The sequence below is a fragment of the Syngnathus acus genome, chromosome 15 (assembly GCF_901709675.1).
Source record: "Syngnathus acus chromosome 15, fSynAcu1.2, whole genome shotgun sequence".
Lineage (NCBI taxonomy): Eukaryota > Metazoa > Chordata > Actinopteri > Syngnathiformes > Syngnathidae > Syngnathus > Syngnathus acus.
In genome coordinates, this window is record NC_051100.1 from 1511620 (window position 1) to 1538496 (window position 26877).

The 26877-nt window shown below is 43.9% G+C and overlaps 1 protein-coding gene and 1 long non-coding RNA gene across 47 annotated transcripts in view; both read right to left on the minus strand.

Annotated features, from left to right (window-relative positions):
- Window positions 1-6307: 6307 nt before the first annotated feature.
- On the minus strand, window positions 6308-7306 carry LOC119134822. The gene is made up of 3 exons (XR_005100404.1): window positions 7152-7306; window positions 6682-6768; window positions 6308-6529 (listed from the first exon to the last, which is right to left on the minus strand). It is a non-coding gene; the product is annotated as an uncharacterized LOC119134822 (long non-coding RNA).
- Window positions 7307-13263: 5957 nt separating this feature from the next.
- The window catches only part of kcnma1a (potassium large conductance calcium-activated channel, subfamily M, alpha member 1a), a 103812-nt gene continuing 90198 nt past the window's right edge, over window positions 13264-26877 (minus strand). For 21 of the 46 annotated variants that reach the window (XM_037272306.1, XM_037272304.1, XM_037272302.1 and 18 more), the window contains 8 exons: window positions 25336-25449; window positions 23952-24035; window positions 22549-22679; window positions 21351-21545; window positions 21014-21132; window positions 20679-20903; window positions 19026-19054; window positions 15970-18052 (listed from right to left, as the gene is read on the minus strand). In XM_037272306.1, coding sequence (XP_037128201.1) covers window positions 17901-18052; window positions 19026-19054; window positions 20679-20903; window positions 21014-21132; window positions 21351-21545; window positions 22549-22679; window positions 23952-24035; window positions 25336-25449 — 1049 coding nt within the window. In that variant the 3' untranslated portion in view covers window positions 15970-17900. The other 25 variants (XM_037272293.1, XM_037272283.1, XM_037272320.1 and 22 more) reach the window with 5 other exon arrangements.

The following is a 26877-nucleotide window of genomic DNA, read 5'->3' on the forward strand; positions in this document are numbered from 1 at the left end:
TACAAACTACGGTGCAAACTACGATGCACGCGATACAAACTACGGTGCACGCGATGCAAACTACGATGCACGCGATACAAACTACGGTGCAAACTACGATGCACACGATACAAACTACGATTGCATTGCATTGCATTATTGCACTGCATTATTGCACTGCATTTTATATTGTATCGATACAAACTACGGTGCACGCAATACAAACTACGGTGCACGCGATACAAACTACGGTGCAAACTACGATGCACACGATACAAACTACGATATCATTGCATTGCATTGCATTATTGCACTGCATTATATATTGTATCGATACAAACTACGGTGCAAACTACGATGCACGCGATACAAACTACGATTGCATTGCATTGCATTATTGCACTGCATTATTTCACTGCATTATATATTGTATCGATGCAAACTACGATGCACGCGATACAAACTACGGTGCAAACTACGATGCACACGATACAAACTACGATTGCATTGCATTGCATTATTGCACTGCATTATTTCACTGCATTTTATATTGTATCGATACAAACTACGGTGCACGCAATACAAACTACGGTGCACGCGATACAAACTACGGTGCAAACTACGATGCACACGATACAAACTACGATATCATTGCATTGCATTGCACAAACTACGATGCACGCGATACAAACTACGGTGCAAACTACGATGCACACGATACAAACTACGATTGCATTGCATTGCATTATTGCACTGCATTATATATTGTATCGATACAAACTACGGTGCAAACTACGATGCACACGATACAAACTACGATTGCATTGCATTGCATTATTGCACTGCATTATTGCACTGCATTATATATTGTATCGATACAAACTACGGTGCACGCGATACAAACTACGATACACACCATACAATGCATACAGTACAAAACGCGCCATACAATGGCGCGTTTTGTAGTGTTCGCCATTGTATGGCGTGTTTTGTAGTGTTTGCCATTGTATGGCACGTTTTGTAGTGTTTGTCATTGTATGGCGCGTTTTGTAGTGTTTGTACTGTTTGGCATTGTATGGCGCGTTTTGTACTGTTCGCCATTGTATGGCGTGTTTTGTACTGAACAGTACGCCATGCAATGGCAAACACTACAAACTACGCCATACAATGGCAAACACTACAAAACGTGCCATACAATGGCAAACAGTACAAAACATGCCATACAATGGCAAACACTACAAAGTACAAAACATGCCATACAATGGCAAACACTACAAAGTACAAAACACGCCATACAATGGCAAACACTACAAAGTACAAAACGCGCCATACAATGGCAAACAGTACAAAACGCGCCATACAATGGCAAACACTACAAACTACAAAACACGCCATACAATGACAAACACTACAAACTACAAAACACGCCATGCAATGGCAAACACTACAAAACGCGCCATACAATGGCAAACAGTACAAAACACGCCATACAATGGCAAACACTACAAAACGCGCCATACAATGGCGAACACTACAAAACGCGCCATACAATGGAAAACAGTACAAACACTACAAAACACGCCATACAATGGCAAACACTACAAAACGCGCCATACAATGGCAAACAGTACAAAACGCGCCATACAATGGCAAACACTACAAACTACAAAACACGCCATACAATGACAAACACTACAAACTACAAAACACGCCATGCAATGGCAAACACTACAAAACGCGCCATACAATGGCAAACAGTACAAAACACGCCATACAATGGCAAACACTACAAAACATGCCATACAATGGCAAACACTACAAAGTACAAAACATGCCATACAATGGCAAACACTACAAAGTACAAAACACGCCATACAATGGCAAACACTACAAAGTACAAAACGCGCCATACAATGGCAAACAGTACAAAACGCGCCATACAATGGCAAACACTACAAACTACAAAACACGCCATACAATGACAAACACTACAAACTACAAAACACGCCATGCAATGGCAAACACTACAAAACGCGCCATACAATGGCAAACAGTACAAAACACGCCATACAATGGCGAACACTACAAAACGCGCCATACAATGGAAAACAGTACAAACACTACAAAACACGCCATACAATGGCAAACACTACAAAACGCGCCATACAATGGCAAACAGTACAAAACGCGCCATACAATGGCAAACACTACAAACTACAAAACACGCCATACAATGACAAACACTACAAACTACAAAACACGCCATGCAATGGCAAACACTACAAAACGCGCCATACAATGGCAAACAGTACAAAACACGCCATACAATGGCAAACACTACAAAACGCGCCATACAATGGCGAACACTACAAAACGCGCCATACAATGGCAAACAGTACAAACACTACAAAACACGCCATACAATGGCAAACAGTACAAAACGCGCCATACAATGGCAAACAGTACAAAACACGCCATACAATGGCAAACACTACAAAACGCGCCATACAATGGCGAACACTACAAAACGCGCCATACAATGGCAAACAGTACAAACACTACAAAACGCGCCATACAATGGCAAACAGTACAAAACGCGCCATACAATGGCAAACACTACAAAACGCGCCATACAATGGCAAACAGTACAAACACTACAAAACACGCCATACAATGGCAAACACTACAAAACGCGCCATACAATGGCAAACAGTACAAAACGCGCCATACAATGGCAAACACTACAAAACGCGCCATACAATGGCAAACAGTACAAAACGCGCCATACAATGGCAAACACTACAAACTACAAAACACGCCATGCAATGGCAAACACTACAAACTACAAAACACGCCATGCAATGGCAAACACTACAAACTACAAAACACGCCATGCAATGGCAAACACTACAAAACACGCCATACAATGGCAAACACTACAAAACGCGCCATACAATGGCAAACAGTACAAAACACGCCATACAATGGCAAACACTACAAAACACGCCATACAATGGCAAACACTACAAAACGCGCCATACAATGGCAAACACTACAAAACGCGCCATACAATGGCAAACACTACAAAACGCGCCATACAATGGCAAACAGTACAAAACGCGCCATACAATGGCAAACACTACAAACTACAAAACACGCCATGCAATGGCAAACACTACAAACTACAAAACACGCCATGCAATGGCAAACACTACAAACTACAAAACACGCCATGCAATGGCAAACACTACAAAACACGCCATACAATGGCAAACACTACAAAACGCGCCATACAATGGCAAACAGTACAAAACACGCCATACAATGGCAAACACTACAAAACACGCCATACAATGGCAAACACTACAAAACGCGCCATACAATGGCAAACACTACAAAACACGCCATACAATGGCAAACACTACAAAACACGCCATACAATGGCAAACACTACAAAACACGCCATACAATGGCAAACACTACAAAACGCGCCATACAATGGCAAACACTACAAAACGCGCCATACAATGGCAAACACTACAAAACACGCCATACAATGGCAAACACTACAAAACACGCCATACAATGGCAAACAGTACAAAACGCGCCATACAATGGCAAACACTACAAACTACAAAACACGCCATGCAATGGCAAACACTACAAACTACAAAACACGCCATACAATGGCAAACAGTACAAAACACGCCATACAATGGCAAACACTACAAAACACGCCATACAATGGCAAACACTACAAAACGCGCCATACAATGGCAAACACTACAAAACGCGCCATACAATGGCAAACACTACAAAACGCGCCATACAATGGCAAACACTACAAAACGCGCCATACAATGGCAAACACTACAAACTACAAAACACGCCATGCAATGGCAAACACTACAAACTACAAAACACGCCATGCAATGGCAAACACTACAAACTACAAAACACGCCATGCAATGGCAAACACTACAAAACACGCCATACAATGGCAAACACTACAAAACGCGCCATACAATGGCAAACACTACAAAACGCGCCATACAATGGCGAACAGTACAAAACGCGCCATACAATGGCAAACACTACAAACTACAAAACACGCCATGCAATGGCAAACACTACAAACTACAAAACACGCCATGCAATGGCAAACACTACAAAACGCGCCATACAATGGCAAACAGTACAAAACGCGCCATACAATGGCAAACACTACAAACTACAAAACACGCCATACAATGGCAAACACTACAAAACACGCCATACAATGGCAAACACTACAAAACGCGCCATACAATGGCAAACACTACAAAACACGCCATACAATGGCAAACACTACAAAACACGCCATACAATGGCAAACAGTACAAAACGCGCCATACAATGGCAAACACTACAAACTACAAAACACGCCATGCAATGGCAAACACTACAAACTACAAAACACGCCATACAATGGCAAACAGTACAAAACACGCCATACAATGGCAAACACTACAAAACACGCCATACAATGGCAAACACTACAAAACACGCCATACAATGGCAAACACTACAAACTACAAAACACGCCATGCAATGGCAAACACTACAAACTACAAAACACGCCATGCAATGGCAAACACTACAAACTACAAAACACGCCATGCAATGGCAAACACTACAAACTACAAAACACGCCATGCAATGGCAAACACTACAAAACACGCCATACAATGGCAAACACTACAAACTACAAAACACGCCATGCAATGGCAAACACTACAAACTACAAAACACGCCATACAATGGCAAACAGTACAAAACGCGCCATACAATGGCAAACAGTACAAAACGCGCCATACAATGGCAAACACTACAAACTACAAAACACGCCATGCAATGGCAAACACTACAAACTACAAAACACGCCATGCAATGGCAAACACTACAAACTACAAAACACGCCATGCAATGGCAAACACTACAAAACACGCCATACAATGGCAAACACTACAAAACGCGCCATACAATGGCAAACAGTACAAAACGCGCCATAAAATGGCAAACACTACAAAACGCGCCATACAATGGCAAACAGTACAAAACGCGCCATACAATGGCAAACACTACAAACTACAAAACACGCCATGCAATGGCAAACACTACAAAACGCGCCATACAATGGCAAACACTACAAAACACGCCATACAATGGCAAACACTACAAAACGCGCCATACAATGGCAAACACTACAAAACACGCCATACAATGGCAAACACTACAAAACACGCCATACAATGGCAAACACTACAAACTACAAAACACGCCATGCAATGGCAAACACTACAAACCACAAAACACGCCATGCAATGGCAAACACTACAAAACACGCAATACAATGGCAAACACTACAAAACACGCCATACAATGGCAAACACTACAAAACGCGCCATACAATGGCAAACACTACAAACTACGCCATACAATGGCAAACAGTACAAAACATGCCATACAATGGCAAACACTACAAAGTACAAAACACGCCATACAATAGCAAACACTACAAAACACGCCATACAATGGCAAACACTACAAAACACGCCATACAATGACAAACACTACAAACTACAAAACACGCCATGCAATGGCAAACAGTACAAAACACGCCATACAATGGCAAACACTACAAAACGCGCCATACAATGGCAAACACTACAAAACGCGCCATACAATGGCAAACACTACAAAACGCGCCATACAATGGCAAACACTACAAAACGCGCCATACAATGGCAAACACTACAAACTACAAAACACGCCATACAATGGCAAACAGTACAAAACACGCCATACAATGGCAAACACTACAAACTACAAAACACGCCATACAATGGCAAACAGTACAAACTACAAAACACGCCATACAATGGCAAACATTACAAACTACAAAACACGCCATACAATGGCAAACACTACAATACATACAATACAAACACTACAATACATACAGTACATACGATACATACAGCACAATACATACAATACAAACAATACCATACAGTCCAATACCATGCAGTCCAATACCATACCATACCATACAAATACCATACCATACAATACAAACACTACAATACAACATTGGTTGATTGATAGACCTTTATTCCACAACAGGGAAATTTACTTGTCACAGCAGCGTACGAGAGTGCAAGAATACAAGGGACAAGTGCCAAATGTAAAAATGGATAAATAAGAGAGCCCCCTAGTGGCCTTGCCCCAGGCAGTTGCCTGGTCTGGCGAATGGTAAAGCACAGCTCTGCGTCAGGGCTTCTCACCGGTCAACCTGCTCACTGGTTTCATACAAAAAAAACCTTGAAAAGTACAAATGGTGCAATTGGTAAAAGTGATCACATTTACAGTCAGCTGAAACTTTACACCAACGGGCTTTCACCTGATTTGGGACTACTCTTCCTCAGTATCCTCAACATCACTGAGATGGCGCAGGAGCCTCCTGCTTGCTTTGTATAGAAGGGTGCTGGCTGGGAGGCCTTTATGAGCGCTACAAAACACAAATTATTGCAACACTTGTAGACATTGAGTAGAGTGCCAATGGCATGATATTTTTGCAACAATTATACATAACTACAGTTTTATATTTAAAATATGTATACAATTATCAGTATATTGTAATGACAAAAGTACTCAACTCACTCAAAAATGGCGGCATGAATCGAGCAGTCGTCCAAAACGGGAGAAAATCACGCTCGCAAATGTTTGTTGCGGGCGGGCGGGCGCCATCTTGGAATAGATTTGAACATGACGTAACAGATTCGTCAGTCAACACTTTGCATAACACGGAAATAGCACACTATATGTAATGCAACATTGTTAATTTGACGAAACAAAACGCCAAAGAGATTTGAAATACTGTGGCGGCAAAACGACAGTTGCGGTGGCCGTGACAAGTGTGAAAATATTGCAAACAAACAAGGCGTCCGTCGTGATTTGAAACGGCAATGAACGACAAACATTTGATAGCATACTAGCTTACCCGAGAAACCTCCACACGGCCGGTGGCGCCTGCATTTGATAACTCGCCTTGAATCCTGCAACAAACATACAAGGCGTCCGTCGTGAGAAACGGCAATGAACGACAAACATTTGATAGCATACTAGCTTACCCGAGAAACCGCCACACGGTCGGGGGCGCCTGCATTTATTAACTCGCCTTGAATCCTGCAACAAACATACAAGGCGTCCGTCGTGAGAAACGGCGATGAACGACAAACATTTGATAGCATACTAGCTTACCCGAGAAGCCGCCACACGGTCGGTGGCGCCTTGAATCCTGCAACAAACAAGGCGTCCGTCGTGAGAAACGCCAATGAACGACAAACATTTACTAGCATGGTAGCTTAGCTGAGAAACCGCCCGCGTGTCGCACCTGTATATGACAACTTCCCTTGAGCACACCCCGTCCCCAAATCATGACGTCACATCCGCCAATTCAAATCTTCCTCTCCTGCTCGTCCAATGGCGCTTTGCACACTCGCGTACCACGTGACAGGCCACCGCATGAGGGGAAAATCATGGAACTGAAAGTGACTAAAAGTACAGCCCAAGGGCTGGTCTCGAACACTAGTCCCATCGTGTCAGAGGCAATGACGTTAACCACTCGACCAAAGACTCGTGACTATGGCAGTGACAGAAGAGCAACCCACGCTCACCTCAAGACTGAAAACAAACCTAAGTGCCACTTTGCCCGCCTCCTACCTCTGCCCAAATTCAGTCTGACCAATCAGAGCGCAGCTGAAATGGGCCTGACCACGTCCACTTTCCCAACAGCCAATCGGAAGGCGACTTTAAATTGACGACGCCACGCCTACTTCACATCCCACCAATCACAAGGACCCCTCGTCTGCATCACCACGCCCCCTTTCCAACCAATCGGATTTCATTCTCATTGCCCCGCCCACTTCCTGAGACCTCAGCGAATCATGAAGCAGTATTAAACAAGCGAAAGGAAAAAAATAAAAGAAAAATAAGAGTCACAATCTTTATGCAGAAGTGAGAGAAAATTGACAAAGTACAGCCCAAGGGCTGGTCTCGAACACTATTCCCATCATGTCAGAGGCAATGACGTTAACCACTCGACCAAAGACTCGTGACTATGGACGTGACAGACGAGCAACCCACGCTCACCTCAAGACCGAAAACAAAAAAAAAAACCTAAGTGCCACTTTGCCCGCCTCCTACCTCTGCCCAAATTCAGTCTGACGCAGCTAAAATTGGCCTGACCACGCCCACTTATCATCAGCCAATCGGAAGGCAGCATTTCAAATCGACGACGCCACGTCTACTTTACATCCCACCGTCTGCATAACCGCGCCCCCTTTCCAACCAATCGGATTTTATTCTCATTGCCCCACCCTTACAGGTGTACCTAATAACTTTGCATTTTTTGTACGTGTCAAGAATGTGCATTTGACTACTTGCTCTTTATTTTGCGGGACACCAACACATATTACACAACGTAAAACACATATACATATTGTCTTATAAAGCAGTTAACCAAATGTCAGATTTTTGTTTTCATGCCCAAAAAAATAAAAACAAGGAATAAAACACAAGTTTTAACAGGTTTTAATGTTTATTAAAATAATAATAATAAAAATAAAAGTAGATTTCAAACAAGCAAATGTGAAATTGCAATAGATATATTGGATAACAATATTTAGGCGTATATATGCATACATGTTATTTAAAAACTACTATAAGTGTTATAAAATAAAGATTACCCAAAGAGAAGCATAATCTCCCCGTTTTTGCATAACGGCGCATCCCTTCATGCAATTAGCTTGGAGAAAACGTGCATAAAAGAAGTGGTGTGTTCTTTCTTTCCTTGGCAAATCGTAAATCTACATTCTGGCTTACATAGTTCACGCCAGGAGACGCAACACGTTCACTGACTGATCCGTTGATGCACAGGAAGGCAGTTCACCCATTATCTCGTTCTGCGAACGGGAAAGTCAGGATTCGTTCCCTCACTGATCCGTTCTCGCGATGAACTGGAAATGCAAATCACTCACTCACTCACTGACTCGTTCACTCACAGATCTGTTCAGTTGTTGAACGGGAAGTTACGTCATTTTCTTCTTCGTTTTGTTTTACGGCGAGGTGGCACCAGCTTTCAATGCCCATTACCGACACCTACTGGTTGAAGTCATATGAACTGAAAAAAGAACGAATCACTTTAGGAACTTAACTACGGAAATGGGTTAATATAGCCACAGTGTTTGAACACTTAAACAGCGACATAAAGACAGAGGGGAGTTATGTCCAACTGCATAGCCTGTCAACCTAGGCAGCCGTGTGATTACGCAATCCTTAGAGGAGGCTAGACAGGAAGTTGGCTCCTCCGAGCGAATCGTCTTCGGTTTTAAAAGAACTATAAATATTCAGCGATTTTGGTTCAAAATGATACAAAACTATTGAAATTAAACGGAAAATGACTTTATAATTAAAACAATTAAATTTGTTTTTCCCCTTGTCATGATGCCTCCTCTGACCGCACGTCCCTGCTTGAATTACATTCCAATATTAGTTTTCATCCATCCATTCATTTTCTGAACCGCTTAGTCCCCACGGGGGTCGCGGGAGTGCCGGAGCCTATCCCAGCCGTCATCGGGCAGTAGGCAGGGGACACCCTGAACCGGTTGCCAGCCAATCGCAGGGCACACAGAGACAAACAACCACTCGCACTCACACCTAGGGACAATTTGGAGTCTTCAATCGGCCTACCAAGCATGTTTTTGGGATGTGGGAGGAAACCGGAGTGCCCGGAGAAAACCCACGCGGGCCCGGGGAGAACATGCAAACTCCACACAGGGAGGGCCGGAGGTGGAATCGAACCCGCACCCTCCTAACTGTGAGGCAGACGTGCTACCCAGTGCGCACCGAGCCGCCACCCAATATTAGTTTTGTAAAATGTAATATTCACTGTACCGTGAATTCTCATGCCATTTTACCATGTGACTTACCTGTTATCTAACCCTATTGTGGCCTTTCAGTGTGAATACTGGAATTACACTGCACCATATTCCCCACGAGCATAAACATCTTTGAAGAAAAAACATTTTTTCTACATTTCATATGAATACACTCATCAGTGTGACCTGAGGGATGCATGTGTGTTTTGCAACCACCATTCCCACAGGGAGCGATGGAGGAAGGCAATAGGATGACATTGACGCTCACGAGCCCGCCTTGCCGACTCCAACTGGTGACAAATGGCCATCAGAAGGTGAGCGGGGGTCCGTTCTCTTAAAATCATGGAAATCCCACCTCAGGCCCATCTCGGGAGGATATCTGCCAAGGCACAAATTAAATCCTTGAATCATGAAAACCGTGTCGAGGCAAACGTGGTGCAATTTATGGAACTCATACACAATCAGTGGTCAGTGCAATGTACGTAATGTTAAGGCAACATATTGAATTGCATTTGTCTTCTCTACCGTCATGTATTTTACGAGAAATTAATATATTAAAAAATACCATTCGTGCGGATGAAATACTGCACAATCTAAATGACACAGATACTGTTTATAACAGAAACGAAGCCCAAAAGCTACGTAGCGACTCCATCTATGAGAGAGACATGATTGGTACTGTAGCTACTGTAAGACAGATGGATTGATAGATGTTGCCAAGCGAGCGAGTGCGAGAGACTAGCCAAGAATAGAGACAAATAAGAGTCTAATAAAGTACAAGAACAGATTCCACTAACCTCTAAGTTCAGACATTGATGTTTGAGATACTTTGAACAGTAACCCCTCATAATAATAAGCACATGATGATTTGATGCCAATAGCACAAATGTATTGATTACTATGAGACAGAAGGACCTGCCTGAGCTCCAGGCTTATTATTGCTTGTTAGTCTTGTTTTTGTGAGTAAAGCGTGAACCTTCACATGAGAATATTAGCAGTGGGTTTATTCCCACTTGGCAGGATGAAGTTTCCGACCTTGCCTTGTCTTTGCAAACATTTCGATCAGCCTGCTATTCTTTCACAATGAACAACAAAGTTTATAATATTACAATCAATAAGAACATGTAATATTTTACAGAACTATCGTCCTATATTTACAAAAAAAGTAAACATTACTTTTCTACATGGAGGAGCAAATTGTAGTCCAGTCTCTTCTAATGGACTACAATGTCTGTTTGTTTATGATTATTTCCTGCCCAAACGAATTGCCCTCCCTCCTTGTTCCTTTATGCCAAGATAGAAGACAAAAGCACGAACAAGACCGAGAGAAGGATTCATCAACATCATCCACACGCAAATTACAAATGGCAGCAAAGAAGAGAGAAGCCCCGCCCCCGCACCTTTGTTCTTCTCCTTTAATCTCCGTTAATCGCCCCCAGGTAAAGATTAGCTGCTCTTGCCAATTACATTCAGCCTCAAATGTTGCAGCTACAAGGTCACTTTTTCTTCTTCTACATCACACACACACACATCTGTCTTTTTGTGGGCAGGATTGACTTGTCATGTACTTCTAATAGGCAGCACAGGGAATCATTAGTCCACCTCGCCTCTCTGACTGATGGCTATTTCACTCCAATCATCTGAGCCGTGTGCGCGCACATACACACAGACACGCACGACCAAGCCTCACACCTCCTCCTTGCCACTATTGACGGAGCGCGTCGGAGCTGAGCGGAGACGTCTTAATCAAGTTGGACACAGCGGGCATTGATTTGACAAGCTGTTGTAATGACCTCCTTGTTTTGCTAAAGGATCACTGTTTATCTGGGCCACGGCTCATGTGCTCGGCATGCCTCATTGTCATGGAAACCATGATCAAGGCTGATTGGCGGGCCTCGGTGTCTTTGGACCGCTGCTTGTCACACACGCGTGCAAAGATACAATATATTGGCACGGTGTAGCTGTTTGGTCAGACTTTTCTCACATGCTTGAATGTGACAAGTTTTAAGCCATGTCCAAATATTGCACGTTTATGTGATGGATTGGATGAATGCAGTGACTGTGAGAGTTTGTACCACGGCTTCTAATCGATTACCCAATTTGACTGTTTAGACTGAATTGCTATGTCTGTATACACTTCATAAATCCGAGATTTGGGTTGAAATTCATGTTGGGGTTTAGAGTAGGATAGACACGGTGTGTTTTGAAATAAACGTGTGTCCTGTGTTAAAGACCACCTGCTATATGACCACGACGCATCCTGCGGAAGACAATAACGCCTCCCCAGATCTTTTTTTTTTGTTTTTGGCAAGAATTTCACATTAAACTTTATTGGCGCTGTGACATCCCGCGGCGATGCCCGAACGTGTAAAATTGTTAATAAGGAACAAGCGGGCGTTATTGGCAATTATTGAAATAATAGCTTATTTTGCAGCCTGCTACTGACTGGAGAACTTTGTGTTGTCTCGCAGAGGTCACACAAACGCGCAGTGTCGTCCTGCACTCTCTTTGCAATCGAGGCTTTTGCTTTAAATTATGTACGATGGTCATCTCAAGCGTGCGCAAACAGGCAAAGGTTGCTGATGTCGTCTTTTTTAGGTATGGCTGAAAACTTGCGATTTGTTTACATGAAACCGCCGTCATTTGTTATTTCAGCGACCTCCTTCAGGGAAAGCCTCAATGTGACACCGCGATAAGGCCCAGAGTGTTCCTCAACCTCACCCCCCTCGCACAGAGCAGGTAAGTCATTACTTTTAAAGGCGCACTATCTCCAAGTCACAGAAGGACACGTTGATAGCAGAATAAAGTACACAATCGTAAATGTTTATGCAGTATTTCTCAGCGTATGATTGCATTTTTATGGTTCATATTGTGATACGGCGGCTTGTTTTTTGCTGCCATCGCCCGTGCAATGAAAGGAGACGCCGAGGGGGCATTTGGACGTCTCTTTATGATACAGGGAGGAGTTGGAATCTCTCGCTCGACCCGCGCGGTAAACACACGGCCGAGCTAAGCGGCTGATCAATCAATTTCAGAGAGATCGATCGGCATCAGTTCCGCCTGCATGCGCACACCCTGAGCCACTTTATTGTAAATTAATCATTTTGAAAGCATCTCACAGAGGCTTTGAGTGTGTCAGTCCGTGTGTGTGTGTATTAAGAGGCTTCACTAACAAGCCATCAGTTCCCACTGCCTGAAAGTAAGCTTATCTGGGCACAAAAAGAAGCCTCACAAATAAAACTAAAACTAAAAAAAAAAAACTAAAAGGATCATCAGCGTTTGCTGCTGTTGTAGTAAATGCACGTGCCAAAGTGATTAAAGTTGCGTTGAAGTCGATTCATCGATGATGTCATTAATAACACACTTGGGTGGTCTACAATTTTTTTCTTTTCCTCCTCACACCTTTCAATGTCTTCATCAAACACCTCCGCCTTGTGTTGTGACTGCTGCCGCGCCCTCGTCACCTTGTCCACTTCTGGCGAGGGGACGCGTGCCAATCCCCTCTCCCCCCCGAGCACGCTCACCTGGGGCTAACTGTGTTTGCACATTAGAAAGAGAAATGAGGACAAATGCCAGGCCGGCTGGCGTTTACATCCTCCCGCCGTCGACTGCCTCTTTGACGGCAGAGTGTGAAATTGCTCACGAGATGGAGAGTCTTGATGTAAGGGGGGAGGGGGGGGGCAAGTCATCATAACACCTCCAAATTGGTGCTGCTGGTGACGTTTGAAGAACTCCCGGCGATGAACGAGTAGCCTTGACACGGGTGACACCTTGCTCGGTGCGCTTCATCTCCAGGCACCTTATATCTGTATGACGGCAAGGTGAAACCAATCTTTAATGTTTATCTTAGGTACATTTAGCTCCAATCTAACCAGTGAATTAATCAGGTCCATCGCCAGAGCTACCAAACTCCACATAACACAGTTGACCTCAGAAGTGTAAGGTAGATATTTTAACTACTACTTGACCCTGCTGCCATTTTAGTAGCAAACACCTGAGTCCCGTTTTCCTGGATCTTTCTTATTAAAAGCTCCAAAGAAACAAAAAGTTCTCATGCTGCATCATATGTAAAGCTAATGCACGTGCAACATCTCGTCCTAAACGGTCGCCTTGCCTGCTGATGCACGGCCTGAGCCCCCCCCCCCAATTTCATTCCCGGACATTACAGTGGATACTCGCTGACTGACAGAGTTGACAGCTGAAAGTGATGGAGCAGCTAATAACATGTCACTATACGTAAATCAAGACTAATGCCGCAAGACCGTCTGTATTGGCGGTGGCTCAGAGCGAGGGGTCACCGAGGAGCCCCTGCGTCGTCCTCCCTGCAGCTTGGGGCTTGGCGGTGTAAGCCGATGATATTTTACATTTAACAGTCAAGGTCAGACAGTGCAATCTATCAGCACCTGTCATTTCAGGGGAGTCAGTGTGAAGCTGTACACTGACATTTCTCTGACCTTTATAAACACATACCACACCGGCATAGGAATTCATAATCCTGTAAGCCAGAACGTACAATATAAGTATGGACATAGTTATCATTATTATATACTGTACACGTGTCATTACGAAGGCCATCACGTGATGAAACGTTAGCTTCAACGTGGGTAGGGGCGAGGTATGTCAGAAAAGTTTCAGGACTGGCGTCACGAGATATATTTCAAACCCAGTTTTCTCCTTCAATGAAATTCTTTTCCACATGCTTTTTTATACAAAGTCAAAGGTCAAGTTGATCGCATTCCTCCTTCTTGCCAGAGGGCCACACAAAAGGATACTGCAACTTACTTCTTTGAATACGCGACAAGAGCTGACATGCTTCAACGCATTTGGTCACAACGCCCTGAGCACCTGACGCTTCCTGGCCGATAAGAGCATTGCCATGCAGGAGCAAGCTCCATTCTCCTCTGACGTGGATCTGTGTGAACAGGTTCAAGAGGGTAGACAACATTGCTTTGATGGTGATGCCCAAACTTACATTTGGCATTTAAAACATATCATTTGTGACAGGTGTTTTTCCATCTTATATTTGAAGCTGGTAGTGAAAGAACAGAAAAGTCTGGGGTTTTTTTCCGGTTTAGAACACAAATACATCCATTTTAATTTGAGAAAAATACAAAAAGAAACCATGTACAATCTATGTACAAACATTTTGTACAAGACAGTATATTTATCAGCAGATTATATTTGACAGAGTCAGGTAGATCAACTCAGCACCATCAAAATAATCCATCATGTCTAGACCACATCCAAAACAAATAGACTGCTTTGTCAAACTCCCGATTTGCTGCGGTGGACGACGACGACAACGTGATGCCTGAAATCCTTCTTTAAATGATGAAAAGAACGACAACAACAACAAAAAAATGCAATTTTCAATGCATTACTTAAGACTTGAGACCCAACTCCAGTCTCTGTATGTGTGATATATTAGAGCTAGTACAACTCCCAGCAAATAAGTTAATCTAACCATTCCTTTACAGCAAAAATAGATCAACTCATGAAGTGCAATGTACAGTCAGTCACATGACGCGCCAGAGACGATCGCTTAAGTGGACAACGTGTGCATCGTTCAGTCATCTGTACTGTAACTAATACCAACGAAATCCGCCACTTGTCGCGAATAGTTGGGCTTGACCCGGGCCCTCCTCTTGACCTTTGAGCGCTGCCTGGCACTGCACCGGCATAGAGGCGCAGATGATTTGGATGTTCTCCACACCGGTGCAAGACAACAACGTCACAGTGAAAAATGAACAAAAAGCGAGCTTGTGTCCCTGAATGACTGAAGGATGCTCATCTACAACTCTTCATGGCACTTCAAAAACAAACATGAAAAGAAACCACGTTGAGAAACATAGACCAGACGCCTGACAAGGAGACGCGTTGCAAAAATAAAAAGCCTCACAATCAACAAAAATTCAGACAAATATTGCATTAATCGGTGTTAAATTCAGTTTGCAGCATAAAGCGTGTGATATTGTGATTATATTTAAGAACCTCAGAAGAAAAAAAAACATCTGTAAACAAAAAGACGCCCAAAATGGAATGTTAACGCTGTGTGAAGACGGGGGTCATAAAAGGCAGGAAAATTAAGGATGTTCTCTCAGATAACCACATTGGTGCTAGCTTGCCATCTTTCAATCTTGATTCCTTCCATGTTGCTGCTATGATCAAATAGGAATCCAATTTCGGAATATTCTCTTCTTTTTTTTTTTTTGTTCTCTGTGAAATCTATTTGCTACAAGTGTGACGACGATGTGATCACAGTTCAAAGTTCACTTCAGGACAATGTGCATGAGGCTTCAGTATAGTTGCACCACAGCCAATAGACGGACGGACATTAAAGCTTTTCCTGGCGTGCTTTTTAGCTCCGATAAAAGAAACGAGCGTCTATACCGTAGAAGTAGATGGGCTTGAATTTACACAAACACCGACAGCACAATATCATGTTCTTTTCCACGTATGACTTCGTTTACAGCCTATAGACGAGAGACGCGGCAACAATTTCTCTCTTTCTTTTAAATTGTATTTTGTCAAATCAACCAAAGAAATGAACACAAAAAATAAACATACACAGGCACACACACAAAAAACAACCGACGTGGTCACACTTTGCAATAGTGTGCACTTTCTTTCGTCTTGGGACCTAATTTAGGTCAAACACATAAGGTCGTTCAGTCGGAGGAAGCGACGCTATCATCTATTATTGTTATTAGTCTTGTAGATATATATTTAGATCTGTTACTCTTAAACCATTCGTTCCGTCCGCATGTTTGTAGCTAAGGGTGCTTTGTTGAGCTTATTCGTCCGGCCGGGTAAGCTTCCGTTTCAGCTTGTGCAGAGGCGAGCTGCCAGGCTGAAGATGGCGTCGTTAGCCAGTTAAAAAAATACTCTTTTGATAAAAGCATAGATGTCGGGCGGGGCAGAAACCAACGCTATGTACTCGTCTGTTTTTTTGCCTCTATTGTGAAGGCCGTCCGTCTGTTTTGGGAAATGGAAAAACCACTAGCCGTTGCATCTCCGCCCAACCAGGTTTGAGCTTTTCCTTGAGCAGCACAGCGCAAAGCAGCTACACTCCTGAGAGTGTTTTTTTTATTTCATCGAGGCGGTCGACATCTGGGATTGGCGACGGAGAACATCCGAGCGCCGCCGTGCCAACCCCGTGCCAGGCAGTCTCTAGTAGGTCAGAGGAGGACCCGGTTGGCGCCCACTTTTACGCGATACGTGGCAATTCCTTTTTTAAATGTATTTTTTGTGATCCCGAAAGCTGCTGCTGCTGCTGCTGCTGCTGCTGCTGCTGCTGCTTTTGTTGCTCAAACGTGGTCGGGATGCAACGTCTTTCGCATCGACCTTCCGAGGCTACTTGGCTGTTTCTTCATTCAGACGACCCTCCGGATGAAATGATTTGCATGATAGCCCCCTTCATAGTCACAGTTCCTCGTTAACGTCACTGTGTTATCATTTCTTCTTTTCTTTCTTTTTTTTTGTGCAAATAGAACAGAAGTACACAAGATGGAGAACCGTGAGCCCGGCTGGCTGGAAGAGTCGCATCCGGCGGGATCTTTGGGGCAATGACGCGAGCCTCGTCCTCCAGTAAGCTGTCACCCTTAGTCAACTATTGCAAAGCGTTATAGGAAGTACTTTTTCTCCTTCTCTCCCTCTCTTGTTCGCTCTCGTCGAATCTTCAAATAATAATTCCCAAAAAGTGCTAGGGGGGAGGTGGGGGGCTGTACAATGCGTTATTTGATTGTCATTATGTACATCTCTATTGATACATCAATAAATAAAACAAAGTCCAAAGAGCATGGAAGTAACATTAAAGGTATACACATAGCAGGGCCAGTTTGGTTTCCTGTCCAGTTCTTATTGTCCTCGTCATCATCGTCATCATGACTCCAAGACGTCTGCTGAGCGAGCGAGCGAGCGAGCCAAAACGTTAAAAGCGGTTCAGCATTCGTCTTCGACTTCTCGGATGGGGGGAATTAGACTACTTGTGGATTTGTACTGGTTGACTTGGTTGGCCATGTGAGTGCTCATGGGCTTGATCTGAATGTTCCGCGGGTAGGCGTTGTCCGGTTCATCTGTAAACCATTTCTTTTCTAGAGACAAGGACAAACGAGGCGACACAGACACAGAGAGACCAGAGGTAAGTCGGAAGAACAATCACGTTGTATCAATGCAAACAGCCTCGGTTGAAGGGATGGATATTGTGGTCAGCATCAAAATGGTGACAACTATAAGATAGAACCAGAAATATGACTGAACCAGCCTGATAACTTGAACTTTTTCTGATGTAGAACACGATTTGTGTGCGTGTCCATGTGTGGCCATTCATCTGTGTGGGCTTCACGTAGGTCGCCAGGTTTTTGCAGCCACGTGCGCTACATTTGATGTGTGGCGTCGCGCCCGCGGTGGGGCAAAATGTCTGCCGTCTCCTCACTTTGGACTTGTCGCCTCAAAGCAGCACATCAGGTGTGCTGCTTTAGGAGGGAGGAGAGGGACTCATACGACTCACATCTCCTCCAATTTCAGATCGGTCACGCCTCCTACTTTCTCAGTGTGACCAATGGCTCGAAGCTGGCCGCAACCCCCTCCCCCCCAAAAAGTAAGTCCCACGGCTGTTTTAGCAGGATTTGAATCAACGTGACCTACATGCGTCATTCGCCCAAATGGCGCTACAAGTCGTCTGCGAGCAACAGATGCGCAAACACACAGCCCTCTCACGCATTGCTAAACATCTTCAAGTGGAACGGGAATGATAAGAGGGGAGCGATAGATGGCACAACAAAGCCACGATAGCAGGGAGAGTTCATACGTAGACGAACCAAAGTTTGTCAACGTCATGCATTGCAGAGATGGGCTTGGGTGGTGAGGATGAGGAGGAGCGGGAGGAGGAAGGCGCGGCGGCAGCAGTGTTTGCTTTCAAGCAAAACTGAAAGTGAGGCATGTATCCAAGTGAAGGTCGTAAATAAAAGCAAACGCCCCGCCCGCATCATAACGACGTCCGCAGAGGACGCGGTTATGATCCAACGTCAAGGTTGCCAAGTCATGCAGAATCGTTAACTTGCGTACCTGGGCCCATTCTATTCATCCTTGTTGCACTTCAGAGAGAGAGGCGAGCAAGCTACGGTAAGTGAGTGAATATTTACAGTCTACACAGCAAATACACAAGGGACAGACCACTAAAGTCACATCATACACGCTCACTTTAAGGGCTTACCAGAGCTTAGAAATGAGTACAATTACGTTTACATTGCAGCTGACTTATCTGCATGCTTTTCACAACTCTATCTCAGTTGTACAATGATACTTTAACTTACAAGGAGTACCAGGGCCACACTAAATAGAAAAGAGAAAAAAAAGTCATAATATTACTTTTATCGGAAGGGGAACGAACAGAAACCACCATTTGAAATTTGATCATTTTATTCTTGTAAGACTCTGATTTTAAAATAGCTATAATAATAATAATGAAAGGTACATGAATTTGTAAAAATATGTCCATGTTTTATGATCTTTTTATGTTAAAATTATGAGTTAATTCCCAAAAATGTGGCAATATTTTATCTTGGATTTTTTAAAATATTTTATTCTAAAAAAAAAAGCACCTTTTTGACGAAATGAATAAATGATTATGTAAAGCTTTATTCTTTTGAGAGTTCCATTTTTTTGTTTTACTCAAAAATTCAAAGATTCCCCTTACTCTAAAAAAGAAGAATTAGATTATTGTATTGTTTATTATTTAGATCTTTCTTTCAATGTGGCCCTGAATGTAATTTAATGGCAACAGTCGGCTTATCTCGTATAACAAAACAGGAAGTGCCTGCTAACATGCAGTGAAGCACCTTGAACAACAAATGTCAAACACAGCTCATGAGCGATGATATTTATCTACTTGTGTTTTTAAATTTGCACAAATAGCAAAAATTCGGCAAGAAAACAGGCAGGTGATATTATGTAGTCCCCGCGAAGTAATAACTGTCCGGGCACAATGAGGAATCCTGGTAAATGTAAATGACAAACACCAGTAAGCACGATTTTTTTATACTTGTTTGACCATTACTAACAACGAAGTGGCGTGTTAAAACTGTTTCGGTGTCTCGTAATAATAAATGTTAAAGATTCTACCGGTCCATGAATGTCGCAGAATGGTTAGTGTTGGACTGGAGCGTTATTAGAAATGTCTTTGATAGAAACTACATAAGAAACATGGATTGCTCAGTGATTCTCAAAGCTCCCTCTCGTACTACAGGAAAGACTTAAACAAAAATCCAATTAAGTGCAAATTTTTTAACATGTAGCTCGTTTGACCATGGATCCAGTCTCCACTTTTCAAATCATCCCCAAATTTAGACTGGACCATAAACTTCGCAGGGAGTACAATGCCTCATAAAAAAAATGTGAATTGTCTTATGATTACTACTAAATAGTCACGAAAAGGACAAGACAACAGGTACACCACTATTAACAACCATCAATGTAAGTGTAGTTTTGCACTTTTAGGCTACTTTCCAACCGGGGTTACACGAACAATGATCAATTTGTGAGTTCATGTAATGTTGTGATGACACAGTGGATATGACTATGGCAGAAAAGCATAAGCAAGGAAGCAGAACACAACAAGCAAGAAAACTCACAACACACAAACACACCAAGACTACAAATAAATCACACATATAAAACGTTGAGCTTGCATGCATTGGATGTTCTGTGAAGGGCACATACTTTTGTTTGTCGCGAGCTTCCCGGGTTTTACTGCTGCGGTTCTGCCGGTTGGAGGCTGTGACGGAGTGAACGGACGAGCTCTTCTTGCTGGAGGAATGAGAGGAGTGGGACGAGTGGGACAAGCTGGTTCGGGACTGGCCCGCGTTGTGGTCGAACTGCATGAGGCAGAAGATCAAGTCTGTGGGCACCAGCTCAAACTCGTACGGTGGGTTGGTGATCACATATCTGCACACACGACAGGAATGTTAGGATCACGCCGAACAAATGGCCGCCAACGGGTTGGGCCTTCAGGCCTGGCAATGACATATCATCATATTTGAAATGTTACATTTTACCGTTTTGTACACTGGCTTGGTATACTTAGATGAGCGTCTCTCAATCTGTAGATTCCAAAACACAGCATGTTGTACGTTTTCAGTGCTTTGCAGAACAAATCCCCATAGCAGCCACCGTCCTGGTGAGAACACACAAAGGCACGTTAGAATGGTCACAAGACACGACATCATCTTTACACCATCGTGTCGAAAAGCGTTCCGCAGCCACCGGAAGCTGCTTTGCGTGATGGCTGGTGTTCACATGGGATTAAGAACGGCGACTAGCGGAGGGAGGCGTGGAAATGCACGCTGCCGGCTAGTGCCAAAATGTGTCATCTCCGCTTAAACAAGCTCTTACCCCCAAGTCAGCGAAGGGCCCGTCGTAGAGGGCGAGCTGGGCGACGCGACACCTGTCTCTGTTGGCCAGTGTCTGCGGCGTGCTGTAGCCTCCACGCAGAGCGTTCTCCTCGGCGAGGAGGGCCTCCAGCTCTGGCGTGGCTCCTCCGGTGACCAGAGTCCTGATCAGTGTGAGGATGTTGTCATTGAAATAAGTCTGGGGAGAAGACGGAGGAGGTTAGATACTTAGACGTTTCAGTTGTGATGGGATATAGACCGGCCGTTCGGGGACACTCCCAAAATGCCTCTAATACTGTCAGGGACAGTAAATATTTGTATGAAAAAATGTTCAGTATTCAACATCTGCAATCATGAAGGTAAAAAAATACCCTCCATCACGCTGCAGGATGTATTGGGATTTAGGGCTAGCTGCACTCTGCCTTCACAAACATGGGACATGACTGACTGCACTCTGCGGGCGTCAGCGTCTCCTGTCCGTCAAGCCGATCACGTGCCGCTTTTGGCGGCGTGCGAAGACAGTCGGTGTCAGTCGGCAGGCGAAGCCGAGAGTGGCAGCTCCTCTCGGCGGGCCCCTGACAGGCCTGCGGAGCCTCATGATGGATGAGCACTGTCCATTAGCCGCCTTCACCTCTGACCGCCGCCACGCTACAGCTGATGCCCACCCGACTCCCTCGGCTCGCCTCCGCGCAGCTTCTCTAACCCCTCGCTCACTAAGCGAGCCACTGGAATGAAGCCATCACGACACCGAGTGGAAAAACACACTTGGCCAAGAGTGGGGGAAAGAAAAAAACCCAGAGGTGTTGAAGGTTATATTTTCTCCCCGCTTGCCTCTTCTTTTTTTCCCCCCCTGATCTTTGATGCGGTGGTGGCATTGTCAGGAGATGAAAGAACGTTCGCGAGGCCTGTTAAAGTGGAGCTGGTGTCAGTGCCATTACGCTAACATTCCGTACTTGCTTCATTAAAAGACTCTAAGTTGAATTGAGACGACTTCAAATGAGGAGCCGTGCCAACTATCTGGCTTTGATGTCAGTGAAGCTGGCAGATGTGTCGGATCAATGTACCAGCTCCAGCTTCTTGGTGCAGTCACTGAAACTTGAAGCTCCGATAGCGCTCCCCAAACAGAAAATTGTGAATTCCCCCACAGCAGAATGAACCCAAAAAGGTTACACATAGATACGATCGTGTGGATTCCTACTCACAGCGCTCATCAGGGAGTCGAGGACGCTGATGGCGAAGGCGGTGCCGCAAGCAAAGGGCTGAGTGAGGTACAGCTCAGTGTCGGGGTCGTCGTCGTCGTCTTGGTCCAGAAACTGAACGTTTGAGTCGTTGACTGGGAGGACGCAAAAGTAGCAGAGTTAGCTGCAAGATGCAGTGAAGACATGAAGACAACTTTTTAGCTGGCCTCTTCTAAATCAAAATGGACACCACATGAATTCTTTTCAGCAGAATCATGTGCTGTGTCCCAGCTCATCCATCAAGGAATAAAGCAATTAGAATAAAGTTGCCGTTTCATTTAAATACAGTAAAATTCACTTCAATGTATGTGTGATTTTACAATTTACGTCAAATTATATACAGTTAAGTTGTCACACATACAGTATAATTATGAGTATACTGTAATTCCACTCACTGCTGTAATTCTGTCATTATCAATCAATGTATGAATGGTGAACCTTTGAAAATAATCGACACAATATCTCATGCAGTAAATTAATTTCAAAAGTCAAGATGTGACATATTGCCTGGTGTCATAACCATTGTAGAAGTCCACTGTTAAGTGGTATTATGATTTAAAGCAAACACACACAATACATTTATTGTAAGGATAAAATGGAAAAACGATCACTGCCAATAAATCCTGATTTTTTTTTTTTTACACGAGACTTCAACAATGGCCTTCGAAACGTCCAAAATCCATGCACACCAAATGTCATGCTAGTTTTCTTGAGCTGATAGATGTTCTCTCACATCATCACTCCTCACGCATTTACCTGAACCCTGAAAATGAATGTTGTCATCACACTTTTGATAACAATAACAACAATAATTGTAGTTTTCTCCCCAGTACAGTGGTTCAATACCTGCAATGAGTGAAGAGTCTAAAAACAAGCATCACACTAGAGCTAAGGAAGACAGTTTGAGCTTTATTTGCGTTTTATTTTGAAATCGGATTTTGTTGCAGGCTCCCTGAGTGCTGGGGATGTCAGTCAAAGAGACAAGAGGCTGATGCAAACAGGCCAAAGACGTGAATTGGGGGGGTGGACGTGTGAGCGTGGGAGGAGGAGGAGGGATGAGAGGTGTTGCTATGAAAACAGCCACAAGGACAGAGTGAACATGATCAAAGGCCTTAGCGAACACAACTGGAGGGCGGGATGAGAGAAAAAAAACAAACGCCAAAAAAATCATTAAAAAGAAAGGGCGCCGAACAAGACAGTCAATTTCAACAAGAAGGAAGAATAAGAATGTGTTCAAAGTGAAGCCATGGGAGCAGCGTGGGCCTTGACTGCAGCCAGATAAATCAGGACAAGCTGATGAGGCGACGGATGGACGGACGGGCGGGCGGGCGAGCGGACGGCTAGCGGAGGACAAAGGCTCATCTTACCCAGCTCTGTTATCATTTGTATGTTGGTCCCACTTTTTTTTTCCTGACTGAGTGAAAGCGATGGCAGCGGTTTGCCCGGCTTATCTAATGGCGACGAGGCAGTGCAGAGAGGGGAGAGATGGCGTCGTTATTGAATCGAAACACTTTGCACAAGACATCTCACTGTCTCCCAGCCTAACGGCCGGCTGGCCGCCATCCCAATATAGAGCGGCTTGGATTTTAAGTACCAAAAGTACACCAAAGGGCGCAACAAGAGGAACTGGATAGTGTACCTAATGAAGTGTCTTTTCCTGTCAACTCTCTAATGAAAGAATATCTCCGAGCTTTCCCTTCTTTATTTCCTGAGGGGCGATGCTACGTTTCACCGCATGAGAGCGTCTAGCGGGGGAGTGGGCCATGCTGACGCGGGTAGAATGGCGCTCACGTGTGCGGTCAACCTCTCTGCAGGTAATGGCCGACCCGGTTACAAGTAACATTAGCTACAGCTCCTTTTTCTTGCCGGCCTTCTCTTAGCTTGCTCTCATGCTCCATTGCTCCCTAATTGGGTCAGGGGAGACAGAGCAAGCAGTCTCTGGTGCTTCCCAAGACCCCTCGGAGATCTGAAAGTTTCATGAGTCCCCAGCACCGTTGGGAATACAGCCACTGCCATTGTTATTAATAAATGGACCCATTTTGCAACCAAGGCAGTTTTCACCCCCTTTTCGCTCTCTTTTCTACCCCCTCTTTCCATTCCCTCCCGTCAGGCTGAGTTGCTCTTGTGCATTAGTGGACAAATTGCAGAGGATGTGGTGGCGGTCCTTTAAAAAAAAAAGAGTCTGAATCACTCACGGTAGAGTTAGTCCGTACTGTTAAATTAGCACTGCAAGAGTTAACAGTTGACACGTACACACGTTCGTGTTAAATGAAGCAAACCACAACACACAAGTGAACCAAAATTCCATTTGATCGTGAGTTGGAACTTTTGGTAGCGGGATGATATTTCATGTTGGCCACCATAGAAGGGAAAAATGTGATGACGACAATAGAACGGGAAGTGGGACGTAAGAAAGTGAAAACACGTGTCGCTTCAAATCAATATGTATTAAAGGTATTCAAATTGCACAGTCAGCGGCGGTTAGTTAGAAGAGACTCACTCTGTGTTTATAATTTGACTCTAATGCAGTCAACCAGCAAAATATGTTTGCCAATCATTTTTTCACGTCACAGTCCAATGAAAAACATGGGATGCCAAATCTTCATGCTTTCATTTTCATCTAAAACACAATGTCAATATTGTTCGCTGTGTTTCACATAAAAAGAATCAACTCACAAAAATTGGCTTTCACGCTTTTTGTTGGACAGTGACAATGATTTGTTGGCATTTGCACTGGAGGTGACGTTTTACCTAATTCTGTGATGATGGGGATGTTGGAGCCGGTGGTGACGGAAGCCTGACGCACAAAGCCATGTACTGGACTGCTGTCTGGAGATGACCTGTCCATTCCAGGAGGCGTGAAACCTGCACATAATTCAAAAAGGTCAGTGAAGAATCATCCATCTGGACTTTTTCATTGCAGTTTCATTTGGTATTGTTTAATTATACAGTCCGAAACCTCTCAGCACATAGCCTTTAAAATTGTGACTTAATGAAGTGACATGACACCATTTTCTATTCAAAAAAATGTTTGAAAGGTCAACTAACATCATGTCAACTTTGAAGGTACCACTGTAGAGCAAACATGGTAAAACATAGATGAGTGCATGTCAGCTAAGCATGAAGTTGTTTGGCATCTTTCAAACTTCACAGCAATGACCAGGAAGATGACAGCACCCTAAAAAAAAAAAAAAAAGTGCAGCACTATGGATGTGGTGCTTTTAAGGGTCAGCTAGGACATATTTAGCATTCATGGCCCTCCATCAGCAGCCCAGCATCAATTTTACATGTCGCTCATTTTGTAACAATAAAAGTTGGCGAAGTGGATAGCAGAAAACCTTTTATGGAAAAAAGCGTGGATCGCGACAGCAAGTGACAGCGACGCAAATGCGCTTGACTTGACATTTTTGCTTTGCCTCAAAGTGACAAGTAAACACCTTAAATTGGTAATGCAAGATGCATAATGCATCAGCCGTGTTTTGACATCCATCATTTAGTGCTGACTATAGCGAAAATGCCACCAAGCAGGAAGTATACAATACATTCAGGTCACCGTTTTATCACTGTGTGCGTCTTCCCTGACAAGACACTCAATGAGACACACAAAAGAGAAAAGACCCACATAGCCGATCGGCGGTGCGGCACCGCTAATCATAAATCTTGTTACTCTAATTATCGCACTTGGATTGACATTCTAAGTCATCATGTTGACTTTTGTCCGTGAAGGACAAAAGGATGATGTTATCACTTTTCTGGAGTCAACTTTTATTCTCTCTTTCCCATCGGTTTGTAGACTATGCAGCTGTTGACTACCGCAGCGAGTCAGTGAGAGAAAAAGACAACAGCCTGACGCTGCTGCTGCTAATTACAAACCTCTTCGACACGTGAGATGGTGAAGATTACTTCTATCTTGTGCAGTATCTGTCTTAGAAAATATCATACGCCATGCATTGCCACTGCCACTAAAGTCGCATGAAGGCAACAAGCCACCCATTGCCTTTGAAACAGAATCCGGCAAAGCGGCAACAATTGGATGCATTTGCACAGCAAATAGATCATTAGACGTGGGATGACATCAGTGACCATACAAAATACTTCACCATTTCGTTGCAACTTGAGATAAAAGTGGGTGTGTTTGTCAGGAAGGGAACCCGATGTAAAAAAAAAATCAAAAAATCCAGAAGTCACTTCTTCACCGTGAGTAGTTATGTTGAATGTCTAAATGTGTTGCTGCAGCGTTTTTGTTCAATAGCATTTGCTCATAAGCATTGCCCACCATACAGTGCTCACTGC